Below are 26,890 nucleotides of genomic sequence, written 5' to 3'. Positions count from 1 at the left end.
GCCTGATAATTGTAAGAGTATAAAGAGGAAAGAACGGACGATATATATGTGTACCATATGTTTGACGCACCGCGAGCCAGACTGCACGTGGGCAGGATCGGCTTTGTAATCGCGGAGGCCGCGAGGAATAATTATACGTGCGATTAGAAGCGTAAGCAATGTAGCAGTAAGTAGCTACAAAGAATTTGCGGTGGCAATAAAGGATCGCGATTGTAAGAGAAACACGTGTCGTTTATCAGCCGTTTTTGGCTGTATCGACTGATAGCAATGTCCAACTGGTTCTCAGGACGTTGATTAGATTATTGAAAAAGAAAGTCATTCAAAAGAAAAAAAATCAATACTATCAATACTTTCTGTCGCTGCTCAAGTGGCGGATAAAAACTTGATAGCACCCGCGCAAAATAGACGACACTCTCAGGATATCGGAATTAAATTACACAATATTTTCCGCAACAAATTAAGAATAAGAACCGTTTAGACATTTAACATCCCGTCACGGCTCTTCAGTCCTTATTTCTTCAAATTTGTGTTTATCACACGAGTCTTACGAAGTTTGTTAATTTGTTAAATTACGTAACGTGCATCTTGGTCTTACGTGTCCGATTCAGGCCTGGTTTTACCAAGTTTACTCTAATCGTAGTTGAATACATGGTTTGTCTCTTGCGAATCTATGACGCGCAGTTGGCAGGAGACAAGCTTGAAGTCGAGCGACGCTCGTGAAACCGGGCCTCGATCTCTGCGAACGCCGCTAAATTTCTGCGCCTTGTCCCCCCCGTCCGCCGTCTGTTAAATCCGAGCCTGTACAACGGCGAGCCGCCGATTAGCCGCGGATCCGCGTCGAGGGACGACGGACGCGCGGGAGAAAGAGAGACGGCGAGAGCGTCGGTGACGTCGCGAGAAAAACACGCGGAAACGCCGGGGCTCTCGAGCGCGGTCTACCTCACCTGCTGGACGGCCTGCTCTCCTCGACGTCCTTGCTGGGCTTCACCTCGCGCTCGTCCTTCGGCGTCTTGTGCTGCGTTATCCTCATGCCGCCCGCCTTGACTGAAAAAAAAGAGAGGCAAGTCGCGCGCGCGGGAGACGCGCGGCGCGGCATTAGGAGTCGAAGGCACGAAAGGCGAGGGGGCCCGACCTTGGGGAAATCGGATCGCGATCGACAGGTGGCAACGCGACGCGGCCGTGAGCCGCGAAAACGCGGCCCTAGCCCGTCTTCCCGCGCAGTTTCCGCAGGGCGGACGGCACGCGGCGGGGAGGGAGGTGATCGCTAACCTGCCGGGGGATGACCGCCCTTCAGCCTGCACTCGTCCGCGCCGCTCGACATCCCGTCGTCCTCGCGTCGATCGCTGCCTCGCGCAAATTCCCGTCGCAATATGCCGCCGTCGATTGCTGCCAGCGCGCGCCAACTCTCTCCCTACGTCGTCGATCCACTGGCGATGATAGCGGCATCCACTTCGTGTGCGTCGCGCCGCCGAACGCGGATAGATAGAGACGGGAGCCGCGGCGTAAGAGGGGGGCGAGAGGCTTGCCACACACATGCCGTTTAGATTCCTCTCGCGGTGCCACGTCTCGAATATTCATACGCGCGGCGGCGAGCAGATGCGCGACAATAACGATTTACGTGTCGACGGAAGATACGGAGGAGTTTCGTCAATTCTTCATTTTCCTACATTATTTTTACGCGACTTCAGCTTACGTTGTCCATTTATTTTAAACGAGACCACTTTTCAGAAAATAAAATACTCGCTTTATATTTTTATGTTAATATATAGTAGAAGGTCGTCTGCAGTGAGATCGGATTCTAATGCGAGATGGGTCTTCAACGTCCAAATTTAGTGACAAATCTTTTTTCGCAGCGATTACACGATCTAACAATGAATTTTCCACCAAACAGATTTCACTCCAAGGGCGATAAATTCATGGTGGGACCAACAGATGTTTATTAATTTAGCAGAAACTCCGCTGTTTTATATTAGAAGCCTATCCCACAATAAGGGACTTTCCTTTATGTATCTAATAATAATTTCTGAAAAGTTCTCCCTCACTTTTTCAGCGACTTGGGCTGCGGTCAAACTGCCGCTATAAGTGCTTCGAAGTGTTCTTCTTTTCCTTTCTTTCAATAAAGATAAAAGGAGAAGAGAAACGCTTCGAAGCATTTGTAGCGGCAGCTTGACCGCAGCCTTGGATTGAAAGTTGAAACAAAGGCAAAATCGTGTTAATGTTTACGTCTGATATTACGTAATTGTGCACGAATAGGCGTCATATTACACAATGGTATTTGATAGAACATCACAGCAAGCGATTGAATTTACGAGTCTCTTATAAATCACACAGATAGAAATAATTTCGTTTTATTGCATAAACGATTAATCTGCACAATGTATATTTAATAATTAAATCTAGGAGGAGGTGCTCGGTAGCGCTGGTTTACTCAGCCTTGTACGCGTAATGCAAGTCCTTGGAATCTTCGTCCGAGATGTGCACCCAGCCGGTGGACTTCATGTGATACACTGCAAAATAAAATGTATTTCTGACGTTTACCAAATGACTTGCTATCGCACAAACTCAACCATGTGTCAAGGTATTTGATTTGCCAATTTAATTTATTTCCAATCTTTTATTCTGTCCCTTCGCTCTGAAAAAGCATATCTGTAATTTCATTTCTCATTCTCGACTTTTTACATCTCTGACCATTTTATACATATTGATGTTGTATCTTGTAATTTAATTTGTAATTACCGACCTCTTATTATGCCGCCGGAATAGGCGTCTCTGTGCGTGGCATGGTAGATCGACCGTCTTCCAAGTTCGTAGGCCTCTTCGTCGGTTAAATCCCAGCGGTAACCGGAATCCAGGACACCGAAGGCAAAGACGGATCCGGAGCCTACGCTGAAAACCTTCCCCGGGGTACGAGTGCCCTCGGAATCGACGTAGTAAAGTCCAGGGCCGCGTTTGTCCCAGCCAGCCAGCATCATACCTGCGAGATTGCGTACATTGCGTATCCCGTGACTGAATTCCAACGTCAACGGTTTTCACTTAATGCAATGCTCGAAATTAGTTGCCCTCGATATCGATCAAGACTCGCGAGGTCGAGTGTAGTGGGAAGACAGGAGGCGTTGCGTTCGGAATCGGGCCAGGAAGGGCAACTAATTTCGAACGCTGATCCAATGTCTCACCGATACTCAGGCCCATTCCTTTGAAATTGTAGATCATATTCGACAGGAGTTTACTCGCCGCCGCGATGGAGATGCGCTCTCTATTTCTGAGCTCGTACATGCGGCACTGCCTCGCCAAGACTCGATCCCAGTAGACGCAGTCGGCGGCGCCACCGGCCAAAGTACCAAGAAGATAGTCGTTGATCTCCACGATCTTCTTCATGGTGGACGAACCTGAGGAGCGAGGTAAGAGTTGATCGGTTCTCAGTACTTGTATAATTTATTAGATAGTAATGTACAATGCGCTCTTTACCAATGAACTGCCCTCCCGTCGCACGCGAATCCACCGCCAGGATGATACCACCTTGATATCGGAAGCCCAAGGTCGTGGTTCCATGATCGAACTTGATCTTGAGGTTCTTTCCGGTTTCGTCGGTACCTTGAGCTATGCGGCCAAGAGTTTCGGCTGGCTATAACGTAAAGAGAGATCCATGTAAAGCAATTGTTGAGCTCATCAAAATGAAATGTGAGCCTTTAACACGGCGTACATACAAAATATATTTCCGCAAAGTTTACCTCGTGCCATCCAACTTAACTGACTCGGGTCCAGTTTCACCAATGTCGCTTGACTTTAAGTTTAGCTTAATTCGTTGTTTCTTTCCAACTGTTACTCTAGAAAGAGACAAACGTGAATTATACTAGGATTAAAGTTAAGCAACATTTGGTGAAATCGGACCTTGTGGAATGACTATTCTCAATTTCATGTAAGAATAACCTAGAAATGCCCGATTGTGCATTGGACAGAAATCGTGCGGGACGTTGAAAGAATTGAATTATTATCGATGTCAGTATCGTTGTTAATGCCTGCTACGCGATTGTCCACGTCAATTCGGCAAATTGTAACTGTAGTTGGCGAAATACGGTGCGCTCTGCATGATGCTGCAAGTTTGACTTGCGATCACTGTCGCGCGCTTACATTGACGAACGGCGGCACCGCCAGTTGCAGGTTGTTGGCGAAATTTTTGGTGTACGCCTCAATCTCGCCGGCGATCTTGTCCTTTTCCCGCGAGTAGCCGAAATCGACGGTGGAGTTGATGCCACAAACCTCGGCGAGCGCCATTTCTATCGGAGTGTTGACCGTCGACTGCTTGTCATCGCCTCAATTCCGGCGGCTCCCGGTAGAAGGCGCTCGCGTCCGAGGGCGCGCGATCGAAGGGGGAGATCGAACCGCCGAAGATCCGCGCAGGATTTGGAATGCCCGGCTCATCCAAAAGGCTCGGCTCGGCGATTTTAGCTTGTTGTAACCCCAACGTATAACAATATCTGTTTAAAACGACTTTATTAAATAATTGTTACTGTCGATGCAACGAATACTTAGAGGTGTGACATTTTTATGTTATCTTGTACGCCAAATATTGCCAAATGTCCCAGGAACGTTTTTAATGTCATTTCTTTACATTTTGGAGTCCCCAATTTCGTTTTAACACGCTTTTAAAACGCAAAATGATCCTCAACACGCAAAATAGCGAACGTTAAGAATCGCAATTTTCCTTAGTAAACGTTTCTAACGTCACTTTTTTTAGACACGTTACTGCTTTTATAGCCTGAAAATGATGTGTAATTTCAGTAATGTGTTCCATACTATATTTTAATATGTTATGTTTTATGTAACATTTTTTAACATATATTTAGCCTTAATAAATGTCGTAAATTGTTCCATCAAAACATTAAGGCCCGGTTGCACCAACGTTGTTTAGCTTTAAGCTTGGCTTAATTCGTTCTTTGCCTTCTAAAGTAACAGTTGGAAAAAGACAAAGAACGAATAAAAGTTGGTAAGGCCGGGCCTAAGTCGTCTTATTGAAGCCCTGCCCATTTCTGACCTCGGCATTATCAAAAACATTATCAAAATAAGTAATGCAAAATCCGGAAAAACAAAACGCAAAAGATGCCGAAAAATGACATCAAAATGTCACACCTCTACGAATACTTCTTACACTTTCTCGAGTGGTATAGTATATCCTACGATCGTCTGAAAATCGCGCGTATGTCGGTCGCAATTTTATACGAATTCGGATGTAAGTCAACACGTAAAATTTAATTTTCCATATTTGAAAGACGTTAACACATTTTACACAATTAGAAAAAAATGCTACTGTTTGCTGGCGATATTCTTATCTTATCCACATTGATACTATTCATGGAATCAGAAATAATTAATAGGAGATGTTATATCTACTATACATATATCTCCGTTTGTATAACTCTACTGACAATGAGTTTGAAAATTTCCATTCGGAAAAGTAATCTTATCATTTAAGAGGAAGAGCAACTTTAATAAAAATACTTTTGCGCAGTCTGATGAAAAAAGGGTCTTTTTAATGGGAAAATAAAAAATACTTCAATGTTATTTTCTTGATGGCAATAGCGATTGAATTAAATGTTTGAATTATTCAAGGAATATGTTAATAATCAAAAAGATTGATATTGAATAGTTCAGCATTGTCGAATACTATAGTAATTGTAGCGTCCATCTACAGCTGTATATTAAATGAATAGATAAGAACACAGCTCAAATAAATACTTAAACAATGGTAGAATGTATCTGAAATTTTGTTGAGGAAATTCTTTGCAAAGAACATCCGTTGCGTGTTGGCATAACATTACCATAATTTAAGCCAATTATGAACCTGTATTCTTTTATATAAAAAATATACTATCACATATAATTTTATTTTTATATTATATATGTGCACGTGCCAAAAATCTGGATAATTAGATTTATCGCTGCTCGCGTAACGCATTAGTTTTACTTTCTTCTGAAAATGTAAATGCAGATTTTCTACGTTTTTGATATTTGTTTTTATATTTCAATTCAATGTTTATATTAAAAAATCTTTACGGCCGGAGATAAAACGGATAAGCTCGCGAGTTCGAAGAAACGAAAATCGGGAGTGTGAAAGCTCCGCTATTTTTGCCGCAGCCACGCGGATAGCTTCCATAAGGGTCCCAACACACAAAAAAAACAGAGTGTATTTTTATTACTGGCACCTGGGGCGTCAAGCGCTCGTCTCGAATACCAATGGACGGCCCGATACTCTTTTCGAGGGTCATCCGCGAGAATTCGTCGAACTACGACAGCCCCACGAACCAGACGGACGGCATTACGTGCCTCCGTCGCGGTCGCGTTTTTCTTATTTGTATTCCGCGGGGGAGAAAGACGATAGGGCCACCGTCGGTGGAGAAATCATAAAAGAGCTGTGCAGATAAGGCACGCTCACCTTGGCGCATCACTCGAGCTGCCCTATAAAAGAGACGGACACACCTTGCGATCCGATCAAACCGTAACGAAATGTCGCGTCCGATCGTCCTCGCACTCGCGGTCCTGGCCCTCCTGCAGGCGGCTACCGCCGTCGACTTGTCGCAAACGAAAAATGTCCAAGTCGACTTCGCCGAGACGGATATCGTACCGAAAACGGCGCTGGTGAGTTAATAATTTATCACGACTCGGAAATGGCTTTTCGAAAAGACGAAAAGTCGAATGGAGCGCGCTTTAAACCGCGTCAGATCTCAAGGTGGAGCTCTATTTATAATTTCATGTATTGTACTTTCTGGTTTACGCGGCACGTGAAATAAAATCCTATCCTGAACTCTGATACGAATTAGATCATCTAAAAGTAAATTTCATTTTCTTTGAAACAATATAACATATCTCTGATACGAATTAGATCATCTAAAAGTAAATTTCATTTTCTTTGAAACAATACAACATATCTAACGATTGCTGTCTTAATTTTTACATCAGTCTAGTCGAAGAATCTGGAATTGTATTAAAATAATCTATTAATACTTATTTGATATAGAGGAAAACAACGTTCGTCGACCTGGGTCTTTATCTTTATAGTCACCGTTATCAATTTTTAGGGCGCAAGATAATAGGAACTTATAAAATCCAAATAGCAATGCATGTCTAAAAGACATTATAAAGATATCTTTAAGACAACTTTTAGACGTGTTTAAAAGACAACTTAATGCCACCTTAAAGATGTCTTTTAGACATACACGCTATCTGGAAAGTTAATTTATAAATATTATAAATATTATTTATAAATAGAGGAAAGTTTCCTATTATGAGATAGGTGAGATAGGATCCTAATATGAGATAGCGGGGTCTTAGTTAAATTAACAGGCATTGTCAGTTGATTCCATCATGAATTTATTGTCCTTGGAGCGAAATCTGTTCAGTAGAAAATTCATTGGTAGATTGTGTAATTGTTGCGAAAAAAGATTTGTGATTGAATCTGGGTGTTGAAAACCTGCTATCTCATATTAGAAACCTATCTCATAATAGAGGACTTTCATCTATTAATTTTACAAATATTACATTTATTCCCAGTCAGAATAAAAGATTATATGATTAAGTTTCGCGAAGAACATTACTGAGAAAAATCTGTGCCACGTCTGTACAGAAAAGTCTTGTGCCCGAGACACACGCTGCGGCTGGATTCATCGGAAATCTCGAAATCGGAAGACGATATCCCGACGAAACGGTCTTCCGTCGAGTCATCGAGTTTAACAATCCGACAAACAATATTCACTCATCTACCATAACGCTGAGTGTCACAAATGGTGAGAAAATATTAATAAAAATCTATGTAACTTGATTCCAATTGACGAACATTGAAATTAAGGAAGAAGCCAGCCATTAATACTCTATGAATGAAACTTAGAATTAAAAAATATTAAGTGGTTCCTTGTAAGAGCATTCGTTGATATTGAATATTCTCCTTTGTGCAGGAGTTCTTCATTACATTAGCGTGGTGAACGACAATGGCAGCTACGCGGTAATATGCGACGAACCGATGACTCTGGGATCATCCAGAGGCAGCATCAATATTCGCGCCGCAGCCAACACGAAATCCTATCTCACGATCGTCGCGGCAGCGCATTAAACGATGCATTCGTCTGTGGACAACAATAGCATTTATCATTATCGCGCATTTGTAACAGAAGAATAAAAAAATTGCGCCCCTTTATTTCTCGCAAGAGTTTATTAACTGTGACAATTAAGAGACATTTCTGCACCCCTCGCTGTATTCTTGTTCTGCACGAAAATAAAATAGTCTTGAGAGGTCAGGAGCAACATCGTCGCGAATTTACATATATATTCGAACGATAAAAGCATTCTCCTATAAGCTTTATTAACATCTTTTTATAATACGGACACTTTCATTATCAACGTAAAAATAAATTCTCACTGATCGAGTGTGTGCATTAATGGCTCGCTTTTCGTAGAGGCGTGTAAAAATAGTCTGTGAAAGAACGAGGTGTGATAAGTATTGCATAACAAGCACGCCATTGGAAAATCATTCACGCGACTCACGTCTCCGCGCTCCGGCATCGTCACGCGTTACAAATGCAAATTTCGTGAATGCCATTTTTGTGGTGTTACGCCACCACGAAAACATTTTTCCGTGAACCCAAACGCGATCCTTACTTCGAAAAGGTATTCGAAATCTACAAGCGGTGAGCAAACATTTGGCGTGGGAACAGACTTCGACGACACGTGTGAGCCGAATCAACTTTTTTTTTCTAAATAAAACAACATTTTTATCTAATTTAAGATTTAACTTTTAAGAATTTAAGAAGCTTTATAATTTAGAATGGTACCACCCTGTATCGATACGGACACCTCACACGCGGGAAGAAATTCCTACACGAAAACGTATAATACGACGTCGTCAAATTTATTTTACTCTCTCCTTTTGCCGATATTATAATAGATTCGTGAGAACAGGCAAGTTGAGGATTAGATAAAATCACATGCCGAAACCATATCCCAACATTCCGCCAAACCAGCTTTTAAATGCGCCACAAAAATTTTCTTCTTTTCTTATTTGCTTCGCCAATGTGCAAAACAGACACACAACTCGCCACGAAATTCGTCTCTTTGCAAATGATTATAATTTTAAAATTATTTGATGTCATCTGAATTATACATGGCTCGTGTTTATGTACATTGATTTAAAAAAAAGACAAAAGAACATTGTGGCACACAATAATATTTCGGAGAGCAATAGCTTTTAAATATTTTAATTTTATTGTTAGAGTTATTTCATTTATCGTAAATTCGCGCCCGCACATCTTACAATTAGCTCTAATTCGAATTAGCACTGATAAATTGTCACTATCACTGTTATTTCTCTCTATCGTTCTCGTTACGTGGCTAAGTCTCGACTGCCTGACGAAAACGCCCCGCCGCTACAGATTCGTTAATAATGCATGGCCAAAGTGTCCGGCAATTCTTTTCTCTTTCAGCGACGGAATTTTTTAGCGATAGCAAAAAGTATCTGCAAGCTGTGCGCTTTCCACGGTTCTAATAAAATTTTCAACGGTTTGATTCGCTTTGTCTTCTTATTACGAACGGAAGAAGTTTTTTTCTCATACGCCGCGGTTGCGTCTGTTCATCTGCAAGATCTTCGCCGGCGAAAGGAGAGATAAGCGAAACGTAAAAAGTATAGTTCTTCCGATCATTGAACTCGTTTTTGCGCACTCGTCGTTATAATTTATACATCATACCCTTTCGCCAAATGAACACTTTGACAAGACGATAATATTCCATGTTCTTTCTGGCTGCTGCAATATTTACGACGGTGCAACGTATCGCGTTTCAAGAATTTCGTCGGAAGCATGCGTGATAATAAGCCTCAAAAAGTGGGGATAGTATCGTAGACGAAGGAAGACCAGTAAGCCTTTGACCAATGGATCGTTCAAACGAATATAATGGTGCTCTATCTCGATATTAGTTAACAATTTTTACAAAACGTTGATTTAATATAAAATAATATACGTCTTGTCACATAATTTAAGATTACTATCTCAAGTGTCTACTTGTAAGAGAGAAGAGAAAGAACGAGAGGAATAAAAAAGACATTTTGAATCTCGACACTGGCAACGTACTCTTTTCTTAATCACATTGCAGATATGATACCTCGTATTTTATTATTAATTAATCTACTGCTTCCATAACATGGCAATTAGGAAATAAATACATTATTTTTATAGCGTTGAAATTTTTTGTTTTATGCATTTAATATTTTTCTCTGTCTCTCTTTCTCTCTCTTTTTTGAGTCTGTGATCATTAATTCTTGTACAAAAATAATATATAAGTCTGTAAATTTATGTCAATCTTATATGTATAGGTACTTAATATTTTAATTTAGAAAATGAGATTTTTATTTAAAAAATATTACAATTGTGTATGTCTATTGCCTTTAATTTTCAGGATTTGTACTGTAAAGTTATGGAAACATACACGAACTTACAGTCTAGTGTAAAGTGATATTCGCCGCGAATAAAATATTCTTACAATATTTTAATATGAAAAGTTTTAAGAGAAATGTGAAGTAGTTTTACAGTGTAATGTGACATTCAAGTCGTCAAAGGATTCTAATATATGTATATGATTACATAGATTTAAAATGGGCGATTGGTTTGAACCGTTACCTGCTGAAAATCATCGGTTTGTGGCCGGAGGAGACTAACGATCAGCATGCAGAATTATCGTCGAACTTTTGGCTGCTATTGAATATCATCATGTTAATTTTCGTATTGACAATACCGGCAGTAGTGTCGCTAATCAGAGTATGGGGTGATATGATACTGATGATAGATAATTTACAATACACCCTGCCACTTTTCATAGCGATACTGAAAGTCTTCATCATGTGGTACAAGAAAAGAGGTACTTTATCACTCAACGAATTAATTGCCTCAGTCTTTTAGAGTTCTCGTTGTTCTTTTATCGAACTTATATGCAAATGAATTTCCTATTTTTATACAATTTTACCAAATGTTATACTACTAAAATCAACCATCAAGATTGAGGACGCGATAATGCCATAGAAGAATAATTTCGTGTATATAGAAGAAAGTCCTCTATTATGAGATAGAATTTTAATAGGAGATAGTAGGTTTTTAACGTCCAAATTCAATCGCAAATCTTTTTTCGCGACGATTACACGATCTAACAATGAATTATGCAGTAAACAAATGTCACTTCAAGGGCAATAAATTCCTGGTGGAACCAACAGATTATGCCTATTAATTTAGCAGAAACCCTGCTATCTCATATCAGAAGCCTACCTCATGATAGGGGACTTTCCTCTATGTACACCGAAAATACATGATTTTCCTAGCTTTATCGCCGTTGGTTGACATGATTATAAAAGACTGGATGAGAATAAAGCTAGAAAAAGAGCGAAGTGTCATGCTAAAGCATGCCAGAATCATCCGCTCGCTAGCCATATGTGGAATACTCATGATCCTTCTCACATTGATGGTGACCATCAGCTGTTTCTTTTCTGGTCGAACGCTTAGGCATATCACGAATCTTACCGACCCGGCTGGGAAGCCTATGCTGATCCAAACATATTATCTGCACGATATATCCAGCAGCCCGAAATACGAATTAACGTACTTTATACAAATAATCGGACTGTCTCTGTCCGGTCTCTCTTATACCGCAGTTGACAACTTCCTCGGACTTCTGATCTTACATATATGCGGCCAGATGGAAAACCTGCATCTGCGACTATTGAATCTGGGAAAGGATCCGGATTTCAAAGCGGTTTTAAAGTACAACGTGAAAGATCACATCCGCTTGATCAGGTTCTGCGTCAAAAACGCTCACGAGTGTCGTGTTCGAATGGATCGACTGGACTTGATCTTTTCTTTAAAGAAATTCGCTAGAGAATTTATATATCACCACAAAGTTTGATTTGTTAAAAATAAACCACGACTTACAGTTCTAGTTCATGATTTAATTTAAATTTCTTAGAAATAAACCATAAATGTAGAATTTAGAACCTTTGAATATAGAATTGACAATTCTCTGTTATTCCATAGAACGTTTCACATGTGTTATCACATTCTTCATTTTACGCTATATGTAATTTGCAGATGTGTAGAAATTATTGATGACACATTCAATTTAATGCTGCTTGGTCTGTTATTCTTCTTTGCCATACTATTTTGTCTTCAAGGATTTCTAATAATTAACGTAAGTACAAATAATCGTACAGGCGCCATTTTGCTAAAATTAGTGTTGTTAATTAAGTCGATTAATTATATCGACTAAATTGGATGGATGTTGCGTTTATAGTTGTTTTGCTACATAATTTTTCAAGCAATAATTTTCGAAATTCAATCAACAAAATACCTTGATGAAATATATAACATATAGAGAAAAGTCCCTTATTATGGGATATGCTCCTAATATGAAATAGCGGAGTTTCTGCTAAATTAATAGGCGTCATCTGTTGGTTCCACCATGAATGTATTGCCCTTGGAGTGAAATCTGTTTAGTGGAAAATTTATTGTTAAATCGTGTAATTGTTGCGAAAAAAGATTTGTGATTGAATTTGAACGTTGAAAATCTGCTATCTCATAATATAGAATTTTCCTTTATATAGAAAAATTTCTTAACATATTTACATTGATTCAGGTTGTTAATCAAGGTGGTCGCTTGTCGTTCATACAATTTATTTGGTACATATCCGCGAGTGCAGCTGTTTTAATGCATACATGTCTTTATTGTGCGGTCGGCGAACTACTTGTGACTCAAGTAAGTATAACTTTTTTAAAAACAAAATCGTCTAATACTAGGTATAATTTGGAATATTTTTAAAATTTTAACTGCAAATAAAAGATATTTACGAATTATTGCATGATTTTCGGGGAAATAAACTTCTACAAATAATCATATGTTATTGAAGCCATGTAATAATAAATTGCCACAAATTTAGTAGGCTTAATTTGCAGTAAAAATTATGAAAATCGTACGTTCTGCAATTATTAATCAATAGATATGTAAGTTTCAATAAATATAACTTCTCTATAATTAAGTGTGGCATAATTTTAATAATTAATCCCATTCTCCTTCATTCTGAATTAATTCTTCAACGATCAATTAGTGTATGTAAAATGTATATATTTTCTCAGTCGGATAAAGTACACCGCGCCACGTATGAGTACATATGGTACACTTTGGAGCCAAAGGCAGTAAAAGATTTGATGTTCATCATGCTCCGTGCAAAGAAACCACTCAATATTACAGCAGGAAAAACATTCCCGATGACAATGTCCACGTTCTGCAACGTGAGTTCTGTGGAACATATGAAACGTGCAATAATCTTTTCTCTTTTACTGGAATCGTGAGACAATTACGGTGTTTTTGTTTTATATTTTTTAAATATTATGTCCTTAAAGGATCTAATGTTTCAGTTACTAAAAACATCAGCAGGCTATATATCTGTGTTACTTGCCAAACAAGATTAACGATATAATTAGAGGGTAAATTAGTCGCTTGTTCAGTATGTACCAGTGTCAGATTAAAAATATCGTTTATATAAATTTTGTATCACACAGAAAATTGTATTAAAAAAATAGTTTCTTTATACATCATGCTTCTGCAATATTGCAATTTGATGATATTGATTCTTGTGTGCGTAAAGCGTCTCATTAATTATTGAGAGTGGAAACTCATTAATTATTGAGTTTCCTTTCTTTTTAATAATTCTAAAGTTCTTGGTACATTACACAAATATAATCTGGCCTCTAAATTAAAAAGGTTGACAAACTGAGATACCAAGTTCACGTTAAGCCAGAACTGTTTAATGTATCAAGAATTCTAAAACAATTAAAAAGGAAACTGAACAATTAACGAGTTTTTACAAAATGAGATGCTAATCTCACACTTGATTCATTACCTGTCGATAGCATGGATAAAATGGATAATAACGGGATAAAGAAAAAGAATTATATAAGATAATATTTAAACAAGTATATTATTTTCTTATCATAAAAGCTACTTTTTTAATTGTAAATCTGACTGTTTCTTTAGCAGTAAATCTCCTTTGGGTTTCAACTTATTATCCAGAATTTGTTGTCTTTCTTGTTTCTCCTTTTCTTTCAATCTATGATGTCTCTCAACAGCATGATCTATCTCTGATACTAATTTGATAATCTTTGCCTGGAAATCGATGCGGTAAGTATAGAATTTCATAAAAAATAATGATCTCCATTTGTTTTACATACCGCATATTCACGTTGTTTATCCAAGCGTGCTTTTTGTCTTACCCCAAGAGGCGTGGGTTTTCCATCTTTAAATATATAGTCCGGCAAATTTGTCAGCGGACCAAAAGTATTTGGATTTCTCGTTAATCCACGTCTAAAAAGATATGCCAATCGGACTATTATAAATCATACGTTTACCGATATCATTAAAATAACATCAGGCTAAAGTGCGCAGTGACATTCTACGTACAGTTGTGCAACAAACTTAGACACATACATTTTAGACATGCCAGATTAATGTTCATAAACGCTCTATAGTTCTAAACGCGAATAATTTCAAAAATCTTACTTCTGTCTCCACCTTTGGTCCAAGTATTGTACGCAGGACTGATGAAACCCTTTAACCACAATACTGTAATCTGTAACAACGAATAATATAAAAATATCATCGATAATATGTGGTCGCTAATTACGAGAAAGAAGTAATTATGTCATTAGAAACCTAATCAATAGATGATAAACTTGATAACGAGTAAACATTACAAGTACAATAACTTTTTCTTCTTTAATACTAACTTATGTGTTGTTCGACACGAAGTACAGCTCTAGCAGTCGATATCATATTTGACGACAATGTTGTACATTAATTGGATAATAACATTTACTTAATTTCTTCTTGCAAAGCCTGTGAATAGGTTAGGTTAGGTTCCACACAGTAGACCTCACCGCCACTGCTTCTGCAGTGCTACCAATATAAAACGTTTGTTTTTTTTCCAGCTACACTCTCGTACTCCCGTACTTCTCCTTTCCATAATATATCAGCAAAAAGATAATAATATTTTTACATTCATATTATATTCATTATATTCTTGTTCGTTTTTTTTATTATTCTTATATTCTCTAATATTCTTACTTTATACAGAGTGAGGAAAAAGTATGAAAACCCCTAAATTTTTCGAAAACTATGCATTTTAGAAACAAATGTTTGAGACAAAAGTTGTGTGTGGTTTCAAGGGGGTCATAAGATGTCATTGATTTGACCTTGAATAGCTGCTTGAATGTCACGTGGAGGTCACCTTGAATTCTGTAACCGCGGAAACCTCCATTTCTTATTATATCATCTTTTTCTATTAATTAATTGGAACTTTTGCCTGAAACATTTGTCTAATAATTTGTTAGATATTCGAAGAAAACTTGGCAACTTTCTCAATATTCATCATACGATATCTCGAGAACTGTTTATCGTGAGGAAAAATGATACCGGATTTTTTTTTACTTGATTTGGTGTCAAGAATATGCTGTTGCAATAGTACTTCAATTTTAATAAACATTTGTGTATACATGAAAACTTCAAGATGTGTAATTATATATACATATAATTATATATTTGGTACCATAAATAAAATAATAAACCAACATGAGAAGTCACAATCTTCCTTTACTACATATCGATCACATATCAGTTATATTACATCTAAATCTGTCGTTATGTATGTACATTAACAGCTCTACGAGGAGGCACTCAGCTGTATACACCCGGAACGCGATATAAAAACTCCCCGTCGTCGTCGTAATAACAATCGCTGATCCGATACGTCATGCCCGGTTGGTGGAGATGCTTCGCAATCTTTATTGGCTTAGCATAGTTTAGATCTACATCCACTTTCTTATTCCACACTTTGATGCTTGTATCTAATAGATTGTCATCCGCCCCAATAATCTGGAAATCTCTATTCCTATCCTTAGGAAATATAGAAACGTCTTTGTCAGCTTGTCGTACAATTTTCAATGAGGTATCCTCCTTGGCATTAGGCGCCGCACTGTCAAACGCTGTGGCAACCTGCGCAGCTTGCGTACTTTGACTGGCCTCCACCTGCTTCCTGTACACGTTCATTAGAGTGACACCTTCTTCCGGAGACTCCTGGTTTATATCCTTCAGCTTCGCCTTCACAAATTCATCGAACGTAAGTCGTTTTTCTTCCTTCTTGTCAAATTGCACATCCAATTTCTTCTGTTCTGAATTCGTACGCAATTGCTTCTTGTTTAAGAAAAATTTCTCTTTCACAGCAGCGGGACTGTCGGTCGTGGCACTCGCAATCAGTAAATTCTGATTTTTAGACTGTCCTGCCAATTTGCCCGAATTATCTTCTTGCGGTAACAATTTCGCGTCGCTTTCTTTTCCATCTAGATAAGTCTGTATAATACTAGAGAACAACTGGCTCCTTGGTTTCTCAAACTCCCGCTTGCAGACAAACTGCTCCGCCAATGAATCTCTATCTGTCCGAATAATTTTCCTGTCCTTGAACTTCGTCAGATGCTCGCCGAGTGCGGGACTCAGAACAAGGTTACCCGCCCGGAATTTCTCCCAATTTGCAATCGCCACGTTGTCGTACTGCATAACCTTGTCCACGGATTTCGGTGACCACTTGGCGCGCAAAATCATCCGTATTGTCTCTGGCAAGGCAGGAAAACTCTCGCTGAGCTTCTCCGCCGTCCACTCGTCGGGATTGTGATTGTGCAATTTACAAATCATCTTCCTTTCCGCGAATGTGATAAAACGCGGTTCTCTCTCCTTGAAATACTTGTGCGCGACGATTCGGCGTTTAAGATGCTCTTTCTTGCTTTGCATCTCTCTGAAAGATTGATAGATTTAATAGATCAGTTTGACATGTTTCATTATAGTCAACGTGGTTGCAATTCCCAACAATTGAGCCTAATCTACAACGTGTTTTTGTAGTGAATAAATACGTTTAAAAAATTTGTGCAAGTTTATAATTGTACATTATACACTGTACAATCGTACACTGTCGACAAATTTTTTAAGCGCTTTGATTTGTTATATAAAATACAATGTTTCTGGATGCAGAAAGCGCATTGTAGATTAGGCCTTAATAATTAATGTAGGCAAGCAAAGGTCAGGTTAGGTTACGTGAAGCAAAGTTAAATATTGTCATACAAAAATACATATTTATACGCGAAATTGTATTACAATTGAATGCGCTGCAGAGAACCTTGGTGCAAGCGCAGACACCAACGTACCTCTCGTGCATCTTGTGGCTCACACCAACATTCATAAAGTCCGCTTCGAACTCGCTTACGTCTTCCGCGTCGAAATGATCAACCGGTTCATCCTGTTTCATCACTTGCATTTTGTTGCGAATACCGGCGAGCGGCCGGGACGCTGCTCTCCTGCTAAACATTCTGCGTAATATCGTTGTCATCGTCCTGATCTCGCTCATCGTGGAGCCCAACGTGGCTTCTATCCTCTGATCTTCTAACAGTTCTAACCTGTGCGCGAACAACGTAAACAAATCCCTGATGCCGAGCCGATGGAGCTACACGCGCGTCATCTAGGCTAATTAAAGCCCAACTCCATATACAGGATTTTACATTATCCACGCAAATATCTCATTTTACATTATCCACGCAAATATCTCCAAAAATATGAAAAATACGGAAAAACGTTTCAAACAACAGTTGTTTGGTTCGAAGGGGGACATAAGGTGGCGCCATTGACTTGACCTTGGATAGTCATTCGAAGGTCACGTAAAGAACACCTTCAATTTTTTTAAATGGAACCCCCTATTATTTATTATACTAATTAATATGAACAACTTTTGTCTGAAACATTTTTTTATTTGCCTAATACTTTTTGAGATATTCAAAAGAAAATTTATAACTTTTTCAATGTTTAGCTTATGATATCTCGATAACTGTTTGTCAGAGGGAAAAGCAGTACAGGACATTTTTTTAACTTGATTTAGTCTCAGGAATATGCTGTTGCAATTAAGTGCTCCAATTATTGAAAATTTTTGTGTATGTAAATTTTATGTGTTACAATGTAAATTTTATATATTAGGACCATCGCACACACTTTTGCATAAGTGCATAAGCATATGCATAACGAATTTGATTGGTCTATAAGCAAACGCATAAGGAAATGGACCAATCAAATTCGTTATGCATATGCTTATGCACTTATGCAAAAGTGTGTGGTCCCCTTAAGAAAATCAACAGATTGGATTTGCTGCTCGCGTATATTGCCTTGCGTTCTCGACTGTGATTGGTTACCACTACAGTGGTAGTGGGGGAACAACAGTGCTGCGCCCTGCCTCGTGACCCGCTCAGGCCCTAAACTCTTGAAAGTTCAGGTGGCGCAAAGAGCGAACTCCTCGAGTCCCCCCGCGTGCGCGCACGCGACAGCCGTTGTTCCCTAGCGTCACTCTCGGTGTGCGCGTGAAAAGGAGCAGGCGGGTAGGAAAAATGGCGGACGAAAGTGAGGATCAGTGGTTATATGGAGATTCGACCGACGGCAAGGAATACACGCCGACTAACGTTCAATTGGAGGTTCAGCAGAATGACTCGATACTCGCCGAGACTCAAGAGAACTCGCACCCTCCGGAGGATCAGAAGGTGGAGGGTGCTGATGAAACGCCGTCCGAGGTAACGCGCGCGACCTAACCTCTCTCGATCGTTTACGATCGATTCTCCGCGGAGTAGCATGCACAAATTTACATTCGTTTCGATTTCGAAGACTCGGTCCACTTGATATCTCATGTCACGTACGATTCTTCGATTAAATGTGCACGTTTGCTTCGATGGTGTGACATAACCTGTTCGTGGCACTTGAAAATAAACAATAAGGACCCGAGCAGAATGACTGGCTTGTGTTCTTAAGACTTTTTATGTTTTAAGTCTTCGTTCGAACTTTCGAAGTAACACACAGTGACTCCTGTGTTTCAAGTCGTGAGGACCTTAGCAGAGTAGCTATCTTGTACTCGTAAGACACAAGACAGTTATTGTGCGTCACTTTAAGACAAAGCTTTAAAACATTGGGTGTTTTCCAGTAAGAGACACAGTGTAGTACAAATAATCATTTCATCCTCGTTTAATATTGGCAAACAACAATGATAAAACGATTCACTGTGTTACACAGTGTCGTCTGTGTACATTACTGGAAAGCACTCGACTTAAGAGTACAAGATAACTACAATCCTAAGGATCTGAGCAGAATGGGCTTGTACTTTTAAGACACAAGACAGTCATGGTCATTTTGCTCAGATCTTAAAGGTACAAGTAGAAGAGAAAGAGAAACACATTGATCGTGAGCCATAGTTTGTGTAAATTGTACCTTTATCCATTTCTTTTGTCCGAAAAGTATTTAGCCTTTTCGCACATCTCAGTATTGTTTTTAAGTCACGTGTGTTTTTCTGCACAGATGCAAGAGGTCACCGACTCCCTCGGCGGTGGTGACGAAGAATCCTCCTCGTTGAATAACGCGCAGGAAGAGAACGCGGACGCGAACAAAAATGGCACGAGGGACGCTTCTAGTCAGGAGGACGGCGAGGCGGCCAGCGACTCCGATTCCGATGACGACGTACACGTTGTTATCGGTGATATCAAATCAACGCCGGCGTACGGCAATTTAAATATTAAGAGAGGCGGACTGCTGACCAACACGACCGGTGTATCGGACAAGCTCAGCAAGCAGTCGGGAAAGTTCAGTATAGATGAATTCGAGACGATCGGCGTTATCAACGGGATACCGGCCCACGAGTTTAATTTGGATCAAATGGAGGATAAGCCGTGGAGACAGCCTGGCGCGGATATCACGGACTATTTCAATTATGGCTTCAACGAGGACACCTGGAGAGCGTATTGCGAACGCCAGAAGCGGATGCGAAGCGAATCTGGCGTGGGATTGATCTTGAACGCGGGCGGCGGCGGCGGCAATCCGGGTGGTATGCGGATGCCTCAGGTGGCGATAACCAACGACAACAGCAAGTACTCCGGCATTATGGGTCCTAAGAGGGCAGGCCCGCCGCCCGGAAGGAAAATGGCAGGGACTATTGACGTTATAGGAAGCTCTGGCTTAGCCTCCAGAAGAAATCTAGATAAATCCCCACCAAAGGGAAACGTTATACAGGTCATGACTGCCGACAGGAGGGAGTATTCGAGAAAGCCTGGTTTTCCAGACATGAGTGTACCACCTCCCGGAGCAGGAATGCCGCCACCGCCGTTTGATATGCCTCCGCCGGGATACGCTGGAGAACCGACGCCGTTCTACATGCCGGAAGCCGACCCATATTATCAGAGTTACGAACCCACGCAGGACAACCAGTGGGGCAATGATCCCGTAAGAAAACACTGTTTAGAAATGATTTGAGTAGAATTACCTAATGTCATATGTATAGTAATTTTTAAGCTATATAATGCTCGATAATCGATTTTATATTCCAGACCGTCTTAAGATCATCTTCAGATACTTGGTGGTCAATGAAATGTTCCATACAGCATCTTTTGATAAATTCAAAACGGTCTTGAATATAAGATCTGACTATGAATGCCGGTCTATAAATTTGACAGTGCACTGACACTATTCTGGAAAAGTAAAGCTAAACTTATCCTTTCTTTTTTTGTCTTTTGTCAGACATGGCAGCCGACAAATCTGGCGATCCCGATGACTGAAGGTGAAGACGACAAAGACATGGGACCTAAGACGATACCTACGATGGTTCCACCCACATCCATTCCTCCTTTAATGCAGCGCGATCAGAGGGAGGGCAGAGACCGGGAGCGAGACAGGGACAGAGATCGGGATCGAGAATTGGATTCTATGAGTAGAGATAGGGACAAGGACAGAGACCGCGATCGTGATAGGGAGAAGGATTCCATGATGAGGGACCGCGATAGAGACAGGGACTCTTCTATGACGCGAGATGAGGATCGAGAGCGCGATAGATCCAGGTCTCAGTATCGACATAAAGACCGGTAATAATCTGTTTTTTCCTTTATCCAGAATTCTATTGTACATCAGATGCTACGTATGGTATAATTTTTATTATACGTAAATATATGCTAATTCATTTCGATATCTTTTAGACATCGGCATCGATCAAGGTCACGATCTCGCAGGCACAAGTCGAGATCGCGAAGTCCCAGTCGGCGTAAGAAGAAATCTAGACGCTCGGATAGAGAGCGTTCCAAGGAAGAAAGTGAATAAACATATGCACGCGTAAAACCTTACTGTGTTAATTTACAATGTCGGAAGGCATCTTTAGAATCAAGCGACAAGATTTAATATTCCCATTGTTATCGAGAAGAATGCACGTATCGGTAAAGTTATTCACGAAGCTAATTGTAAGATATAGAAATTATTAAGTGTCATATACAAGAAATAAAGTGTATATCGATTCTCGCGGGAGTTACAAATGATGTAATTTTGGACACGAGTAAGTTATTAATGCAAACAATAAAGGCTGGCTGAATTTATAGATTGAGGGGAGATCACAGATAGGAAAGATAAAAATCCTACGTTGTGTTATGTTTAAAATCTGTCTTTTAGAAGCAAGATATTGTTTATTTTGTTGTCGTGTCCTAGCACAATGTGAAATTCTGTTATTTCATCATTTAATTTCCGCGTGCAAATGCGATCGAAGAAGAGAATATGATGAAGCTATATTTTAAAGAGATTTTTATACTCTGTCAATGCGGAAGTTAAGGCAAGACCGCCGAGCTTTGGGTTGAAATTAGATTTAAATAATATCGCTCGAAAATATTAATAAAATCAGAGTTAAATAGAACCATTACGATATAAATCAAACAAGCGAGAGTGCCCTTAGGTCCTGGCAAGATGTTCCTAGCCCAATAATTGTAATCTAAATTTTCTTTACAATACGGGGAGGGGAGGTATTGAATGCTAAATATATAGCATTTTAAAACAATTAGAAGTCCTTTATCGATTTTATTATGTAAATTTACTGACGACAATGATTCTATCTAAATGAAACTGTGTTATGTCCGAAAAGAAACCGGCGCGCAGGACAAGTGGAAAACGGTATATGAATTGACATTTTGAATTGCAATTATTGGGCTACCAACGTCTCGCTCGGACCTAAAGGCGCTCTCGCTTGTTTGTCGTCTATTTGAATGTCGCGCAGTCGCGCTTGTAACCGTCTGCTACCATTTGCACTACTGCGCATGTGCGGAATTGATTCGGCCGTTTAGCGTAGTTTAGCGAGAGATCATCTGAGCTGGTTGAGATTTCTTCACCCGAGGGATAAACTGGTACGCAATTTTCCGTAACAATTACACGCGATAATTATAACTGTACAATTCGATAAACGCGGTAATAAAGCACTTGATCGCGATCTCCATTTGCAATCGAATATCTGCAGAGGAGCGCGATTCATGCAAATATAGCTCGACCGAGAAGTTGGGTTATGTTTCTGAATGTATGTACATTAACGGCTACGAAATAATGATGTATTTCCAAACATAAAAGGCATTTTTTATGAAAGTGATAAATTTGTTTGTTACGTAACATTGTCGTGTCAGATATGTGACAGATAAAAATTGTTAGCAAAGTCTACGTTACGTTAATGGTTTATTAACGGTCTCTCTCGACAGCGGTACTTATTGAATTTTTCTTTTTTCAGAGCCTGTCTTGTTGCGTTTTTGGAGCCGAAGATGCCGAAGTCGAAAGAATATCTGTCTGACAGCGACGACAGCAGCAGCGAGGAGGTATTATTTTTAAACATTCGTATCAGTTTCTGTAATATTGTATGCCTGCGTTATTTTCTATTCCGCAGGAAGTAAAGTCGAAGAAGAAAACGCCGAAGAGAGGCAGGGATGTAGATGATAAAGCGGCGAAAGACGAGACGAAACCAGAGAAGAAAGCAAAAACTGATGACGACAGTATTTGGGAGTTGGGTAACAATCGTCAAGTAAATGTAAGAAATTTCAAAGGCAAATATTACGTCGATATTCGAGAGATGTATTACGACAAGGATGGCGATTTAAAACCTGGGAAAAAAGGTAACGCGTCTTTGCAAAGACAATGGATAATTTTTTTAATCAATTTGTGAAACAAGAAATTTTATCAAAAATATTACAATATTTTTACGATTTTTATAGGTATATGCTTAACTATGCCACAATGGCGAAAGTTCATGGAGGTTGTGGAAGAAGTGGATAAAGTAGCGAAGTCAAAGTGTTAAAGTTGTAATTCTTACGAATTCTGATTGAAAAAAATGCTTTTCTTTCATTTCGTTTTGTATTACATTCACAGGTTTTTCAATTTGCGAATTAGAAAAATATGCAACTGTTGTGTATTTTTTTTAAGTACCAGATTATAAGTTATTCTGTGAAATTAAAAATTGTATAACATGTAAGTGTATTATTTCGAAAATATACCTCAAAGGAAAAAATGTATTACCAGAGAGAAACCTTCTCTCTGCTTGCAGCTTTTATGGAAAAAGCTGCAAGTTAATTGGCTACACATTTCTCGAAATTACAACTTGAACAAAGTTGTAGCATCGTGGACACGAGCCTTGAGTGAAGAGGATAAAGTTCTAGTGACTACGATAAGTTTTAGCGTCACCGCGCAAACGCTTTGCGCGTTCAATCGCGACCACGTGTCTAGCCGTATTTAGTTCATAGTTGATAAATAAAATTTTCATTTACTCATTCGCTAATAAAAATGCACCAAATTTATATTTAAATAAGTGTTTAATAAATTTAAACGCATACAGCATCTTTCGTATTTAATACAATTCTGATCCTCTTTATTTTCACAAGTCACAGTTTGAATAATAAAGTTAATCAACAAGTATGTACAAAGTAACATTTTCAAATATATTTTCAGACTCTGGAAGGCGACTTTCTCTTGAAAGTCGATGGTTGAGAAATATAAAAGAGACTAGACGACTATACAGTGATCCTGCGCCTTTGCGTTAATTAATTTTAAGATCGTCGCCATTCTCCCTCCTGATCCTACGTCGAAGGTCCGTGGGAAGGCGGTTCCCTCTGGTCTATTGTACAGCAGCTGCATGCTCTGCTCCCATTTAATAGGTGACACGATTTGCTTGATCAAATATTTTCTAATTAACCTGGTATTGCCGTACTCGTGCCCCTTGCAATTGGACAAGACTCTGCATCTAAAGTCATCGAATTCTATCGTGTAGAGCATCTTGCCGAAGGACTTGAGCGTCGGTTCCATCAGCTTCGTGTGGAATGCACCCGACACCGGTAGCCTGGCTAACTTGGAAAACCCGTACTTGTTCGCGTTCTTCTCTATGTACTCGAGAGCCTGAGTATTCCCAGCCAGGATCTTGGATTGAGTGTGCAGATATATCGCCACCCTGCAACAATTCTTTCTGTAACATCTAACGTAATATCACATATCTCTTAGGTGTTAATAAGCTATCGGGCTCAAATTTACAGTAATTCAATTCGATTACACGAATTATATTAATGTGCAACAAGAGAGCATAATTGACGAATGGAGGAAACGACTCTTACTGGCAAACTGGCACCTCTACGCCGCAATCCTGCGCCCACTTTTGCGCGTCGTTGCATGCCTGTGATACTTTAGCCTCCGGAGTACAATAGACGGATAGCATTCCCTGAGGACACTTGTCGGAGGCGTACTGCATCGCGTTGCCTCTCACGGCGACCAATCTTATGCCGTCCTCGAAGGATAAGGCGCCTGAGAAGATCAGGGCGGTCAGTTCCCCTACGCTATAGCCCGCGGCGACTTTACACGTTTCGAATACCCTGGGCCTCTCCTCGCGCAGCTGCTCCAGCGCAGCCAGCGAACTCACCACCGTGGCAGGCTGATTGAAGCGGGTCTGATCCAGCTTTTCCTGCGGGCCTTGCAGGCAGAGCTTCAGCAGATTGTAGTCCAGAATCTCGTTGGCTATCTCAAACAGTTCTCTCGCCTGCGGAAAGCGCAAGTACTTCTGCACCTTGCCGACCTTAAGGGTGCCCTGTCCTGGAAACAGCACGATGCAGGTGTCTAACGGGTCGATCTGAGGCTTGGCAACCTCCTCGACGGAGGTCGGGACGTCGGCCGGGTAAGGGCTCGTCGACCAGCTTTTATCGTTGGCGTCGCTGTAAGTGGCAGCGTCCTTCAGAAGGCGGGACACGTTCTCCTCGCCCGAAGGAATCTCGACGTCACTGGCAGCAGGCCTGTCCCTCGGCACGCCGGTATGCGACTCACCGCCGCTCTCATCTCGCGCGGCAGCGGAGTCGGAGAATTTGTTTACCTGTTTCAGAGACAACAAGCGACTTAGGCAGGAGGCCGTTCTGCCGGTCAGAGCTCGTTGGAGCATCGTTCGTGACAGCATCGCGATTAACGGCGCTAATTCAGATTATGCGACTCGAGACCAACTCCATTCGCGGTTATGGCTGTCAGGTTATGGTTGTCATGGGTTCGAACGTTGGCTCGCGATCACGTGTGCGGTGTGCCGCTTGCTTGGTCTTCGCGCACGTCCCGCGGCTCGTGTCGACCTGAGGGTGCTTTCACATGGAGCGTAAGTTGCGTAGCGTGCGTAACCTGCGTATCGCCAATCACAGGACTAGTTCAACGGAATTATTGAAACGGTTCTATCAGCATGATCCTGTGATTGGTGATACGCAGGTTACGCTACGCAATTTACGCTCTATGGCCGGTATTCATAGTCCGTTCTTATATTTAAGATCATCTTAAGTATACTCTTAATGTGTTTTCAACCAATCACAGAGCCGTATTAGCGTCTTAAGACAACACTTAAGATGATACTGAAATAAGAATCGACTATGAATACCGGCCTATGTGAAAGCACCCTGAAGATTCGCTCACACTTGACTGGAAATGAGCGTATTTTAAAATAACTTCTATTTGCAATCGTTTGTATTTCGTGTGATGACGTTTGAAGTGCAATTGAAAAGAATTGCGAGTCACTCGTTTATTTGTAGTTAATTAATTACTTTTCTGTCTAGCCGGAATAGATAAATTGAACAAAGTTCTTATAGGAATCGTTTGTACTTTGTATGAAGAGTTAAGCCCATCACACAATGCCAGGCAACAGGCAACAGGAACAGGGAATAGAATTTCTAACGCGTTGGATTGGTTGGAAGAAAATTTCCGACGAATCCAACGCTTCAAAAATTCTATTCCCTGTTCCTGTTGCCTGTTGCCTGGCATTGTGTAATAAGCTTTATGAGACACGGAAAATCGCGAGGATTCGGTGATCACGTGACGATATCGATCGCTGTTCACACTATCGATTGTTCACAGAGTCCCTGCCGGAAATAATTCTACAAAATTGTACAAAAAATTAAATATAACTGCCAGCATCTAAGAAATTCTACGTAAATTTAAAAAGTGTTAGGCCCGGTTTCACCAACGCGAGTTAATCTAATCGGTCGGTTAACTTTCAGGGTGCCAACAGCCGAACATAAAATTGATACCAAAAAATTAGATTAATAAAGAAGTTTTATGTTGGCACCCTGAAAGTTAACCGACCGATTAGATTAACTCGCGTTGGTGAAACCGGGCCTTAAGGCCTGTGTCCACGATGCTAGAACTTGGACCAAGTTTTAGCATCGTGGATATTGGGCTTTAGAAAAGTCAATCAATTTATAGAAATATTTTCCGCTAGGGTTGATCGCGGTTTCTTCCCGTACTTGTCGCAAACGCGTATCAAGAATCATCCCAGCAAACACAGTAATGTAACATATATGTATAAAATACATAATAGCAAGTATCACGAGGTAACGAGTTATGTAACAAGTAACATACATGTATGTTACCTGTACTACAGAATGTCAGCAACAAAAGTATGTCTCTGATATATTTATGATATGTAATCTTGCTAATATAGCGACGATATAACCCGAGT

General features: G+C 40.2%; 8 protein-coding genes and 1 pseudogene across 9 annotated transcripts in view; 4 read left to right on the top strand and 5 right to left on the bottom strand.

Moving 5' to 3' along the window:
• The window catches only part of LOC105568443 (death-associated protein 1), a 4,070-nt gene extending 2,586 nt beyond the window's left edge, over positions 1–1,484 (bottom strand). The window contains exons 1-2 of the mRNA XM_012024130.1: positions 1,270–1,484; positions 945–1,044 (exon numbers count right to left, since the gene is read on the bottom strand). Of these exons, the coding sequence (XP_011879520.1) occupies positions 945–1,044; positions 1,270–1,321 (152 nt within the window). The 5' untranslated portion in view covers positions 1,322–1,484. The remainder of the gene's footprint in view (positions 1–944; positions 1,045–1,269) is intronic.
• An 832-nt stretch (positions 1,485–2,316) lies between these two features.
• Positions 2,317–4,334, bottom strand: LOC105568441 (proteasome subunit beta type-5). The gene is made up of 5 exons (XM_012024127.1): positions 4,129–4,334; positions 3,466–3,622; positions 3,174–3,386; positions 2,741–2,974; positions 2,317–2,507 (listed from the first exon to the last, which is right to left on the bottom strand). The coding sequence occupies exons 1-5, from the start codon at positions 4,270–4,272 to the stop codon at positions 2,425–2,427; spliced, it is 831 nt and encodes a 276-aa protein (XP_011879517.1). The 5' UTR covers positions 4,273–4,334; the 3' UTR covers positions 2,317–2,424.
• Positions 4,335–5,097: 763 nt separating this feature from the next.
• On the top strand, positions 5,098–8,185 carry LOC105568498 (annotated as a pseudogene).
• A 1,101-nt stretch (positions 8,186–9,286) lies between these two features.
• Positions 9,287–13,880, top strand: LOC105568440 (odorant receptor Or2-like). Of its 2 annotated transcripts, XM_012024125.1 has the most exons (7): positions 9,287–9,935; positions 10,624–10,893; positions 11,348–11,819; positions 12,111–12,210; positions 12,655–12,774; positions 13,152–13,307; positions 13,434–13,880. In XM_012024125.1, exons 1-7 carry the CDS (start codon positions 9,911–9,913, stop codon positions 13,485–13,487), a joined length of 1,197 nt encoding a protein of 398 aa, XP_011879515.1. In that variant the 5' UTR covers positions 9,287–9,910; the 3' UTR covers positions 13,488–13,880. The 2 variants fall into 2 exon arrangements, with proteins under 2 accessions (XP_011879515.1, XP_011879514.1); XM_012024124.1 differs by having other exon boundaries at positions 13,152–13,456.
• A 95-nt stretch (positions 13,881–13,975) lies between these two features.
• On the bottom strand, positions 13,976–14,962 carry LOC105568439 (39S ribosomal protein L52, mitochondrial). The gene is made up of 4 exons (XM_012024123.1): positions 14,802–14,962; positions 14,575–14,644; positions 14,247–14,379; positions 13,976–14,181 (listed from the first exon to the last, which is right to left on the bottom strand). Exons 1-4 carry the CDS (start codon positions 14,845–14,847, stop codon positions 14,017–14,019), a joined length of 414 nt encoding a protein of 137 aa, XP_011879513.1. The 5' UTR covers positions 14,848–14,962; the 3' UTR covers positions 13,976–14,016.
• A 684-nt stretch (positions 14,963–15,646) lies between these two features.
• Positions 15,647–17,651, bottom strand: LOC105568437. The gene is made up of 2 exons (XM_012024122.1): positions 17,265–17,651; positions 15,647–16,858 (listed from the first exon to the last, which is right to left on the bottom strand). Exons 1-2 carry the CDS (start codon positions 17,462–17,464, stop codon positions 15,748–15,750), a joined length of 1,311 nt encoding a protein of 436 aa, XP_011879512.1. The 5' UTR covers positions 17,465–17,651; the 3' UTR covers positions 15,647–15,747.
• Positions 17,652–18,417: 766 nt separating this feature from the next.
• LOC105568436 (pre-mRNA 3'-end-processing factor FIP1) lies at positions 18,418–21,808 on the top strand. Its single transcript, XM_012024121.1, has 4 exons — positions 18,418–18,668; positions 19,444–20,361; positions 20,656–20,996; positions 21,108–21,808. Exons 1-4 carry the CDS (start codon positions 18,489–18,491, stop codon positions 21,226–21,228), a joined length of 1,560 nt encoding a protein of 519 aa, XP_011879511.1. The 5' UTR covers positions 18,418–18,488; the 3' UTR covers positions 21,229–21,808.
• Positions 21,809–22,192: 384 nt separating this feature from the next.
• LOC105568435 (activated RNA polymerase II transcriptional coactivator p15) lies at positions 22,193–23,378 on the top strand. Its single transcript, XM_012024120.1, has 4 exons — positions 22,193–22,292; positions 22,664–22,748; positions 22,817–23,042; positions 23,142–23,378. Exons 2-4 carry the CDS (start codon positions 22,695–22,697, stop codon positions 23,222–23,224), a joined length of 363 nt encoding a protein of 120 aa, XP_011879510.1. The 5' UTR covers positions 22,193–22,292; positions 22,664–22,694; the 3' UTR covers positions 23,225–23,378.
• A 384-nt stretch (positions 23,379–23,762) lies between these two features.
• Positions 23,763–25,507, bottom strand: LOC105568434 (probable malonyl-CoA-acyl carrier protein transacylase, mitochondrial). Its single transcript, XM_012024119.1, has 2 exons — positions 24,528–25,507; positions 23,763–24,367 (listed from the first exon to the last, which is right to left on the bottom strand). The coding sequence occupies exons 1-2, from the start codon at positions 25,352–25,354 to the stop codon at positions 23,926–23,928; spliced, it is 1,269 nt and encodes a 422-aa protein (XP_011879509.1). The 5' UTR covers positions 25,355–25,507; the 3' UTR covers positions 23,763–23,925.
• Between the last annotated feature and the right edge of the window lie 1,383 nt (positions 25,508–26,890).

Source organism: Vollenhovia emeryi, unplaced genomic scaffold (assembly GCF_000949405.1).
Source record: "Vollenhovia emeryi isolate VEMERY1.0 unplaced genomic scaffold, V.emery_V1.0 DF939129.1, whole genome shotgun sequence".
In the NCBI taxonomy this organism is placed as follows: domain Eukaryota; kingdom Metazoa; phylum Arthropoda; class Insecta; order Hymenoptera; family Formicidae; genus Vollenhovia; species Vollenhovia emeryi.
The sequence above is the reverse complement of the archived record's forward strand: the minus strand, read 5'-3'. Positions and strand labels throughout refer to the sequence as shown.

Coding starts and splice junctions, on each gene's coding strand:
- LOC105568441 (XM_012024127.1), bottom strand. CDS start 4,272: ATGGCGCTCGCCGAGGTTTGTGGCATCAACTCCACCGTCGATTTCGGC. Junction 3,623..4,128: donor CGGTGCCGCCGTTCGTCAAT/GTAAGCGCGCGA, acceptor TTTACGTTATAG/CCAGCCGAAACTCTTGGCCG. Junction 2,508..2,740: donor TTCCGGCGGCATAATAAGAG/GTCGGTAATTAC, acceptor TTTATTTTGCAG/TGTATCACATGAAGTCCACC.
- LOC105568440 (XM_012024124.1), top strand. CDS start 9,911: ATGGATCGTTCAAACGAATATAATG. Junction 9,936..10,623: donor TCGTTCAAACGAATATAATG/GTGCTCTATCTC, acceptor ATGATTACATAG/ATTTAAAATGGGCGATTGGT. Junction 12,775..13,151: donor GCGAACTACTTGTGACTCAA/GTAAGTATAACT, acceptor ATATTTTCTCAG/TCGGATAAAGTACACCGCGC.
- LOC105568439 (XM_012024123.1), bottom strand. CDS start 14,847: ATGATATCGACTGCTAGAGCTGTACTTCGTGTCGAACAACACATAA. Junction 14,380..14,574: donor GACCAAAGGTGGAGACAGAA/GTAAGATTTTTG, acceptor ATATCTTTTTAG/ACGTGGATTAACGAGAAATC. Junction 14,182..14,246: donor ATAAACAACGTGAATATGCG/GTATGTAAAACA, acceptor ATCGATTTCCAG/GCAAAGATTATCAAATTAGT.
- LOC105568437 (XM_012024122.1), bottom strand. CDS start 17,464: ATGAGCGAGATCAGGACGATGACAACGATATTACGCAGAATGTTTAGC. Junction 16,859..17,264: donor AGCCACAAGATGCACGAGAG/GTACGTTGGTGT, acceptor TCAATCTTTCAG/AGAGATGCAAAGCAAGAAAG.
- LOC105568436 (XM_012024121.1), top strand. CDS start 18,489: ATGGCGGACGAAAGTGAGGATCAGTGGTTATATGGAGATTCGACCGAC. Junction 18,669..19,443: donor CTGATGAAACGCCGTCCGAG/GTAACGCGCGCG, acceptor TTTTCTGCACAG/ATGCAAGAGGTCACCGACTC. Junction 20,362..20,655: donor ACCAGTGGGGCAATGATCCC/GTAAGAAAACAC, acceptor GTCTTTTGTCAG/ACATGGCAGCCGACAAATCT.
- LOC105568435 (XM_012024120.1), top strand. CDS start 22,695: ATGCCGAAGTCGAAAGAATATCTGTCTGACAGCGACGACAGCAGCAGC. Junction 22,749..22,816: donor ACGACAGCAGCAGCGAGGAG/GTATTATTTTTA, acceptor TCTATTCCGCAG/GAAGTAAAGTCGAAGAAGAA. Junction 23,043..23,141: donor TTTAAAACCTGGGAAAAAAG/GTAACGCGTCTT, acceptor CGATTTTTATAG/GTATATGCTTAACTATGCCA.
- LOC105568434 (XM_012024119.1), bottom strand. CDS start 25,354: ATGCTGTCACGAACGATGCTCCAACGAGCTCTGACCGGCAGAACGGCC. Junction 24,368..24,527: donor GTAGAGGTGCCAGTTTGCCA/GTAAGAGTCGTT, acceptor GAATTGTTGCAG/GGTGGCGATATATCTGCACA.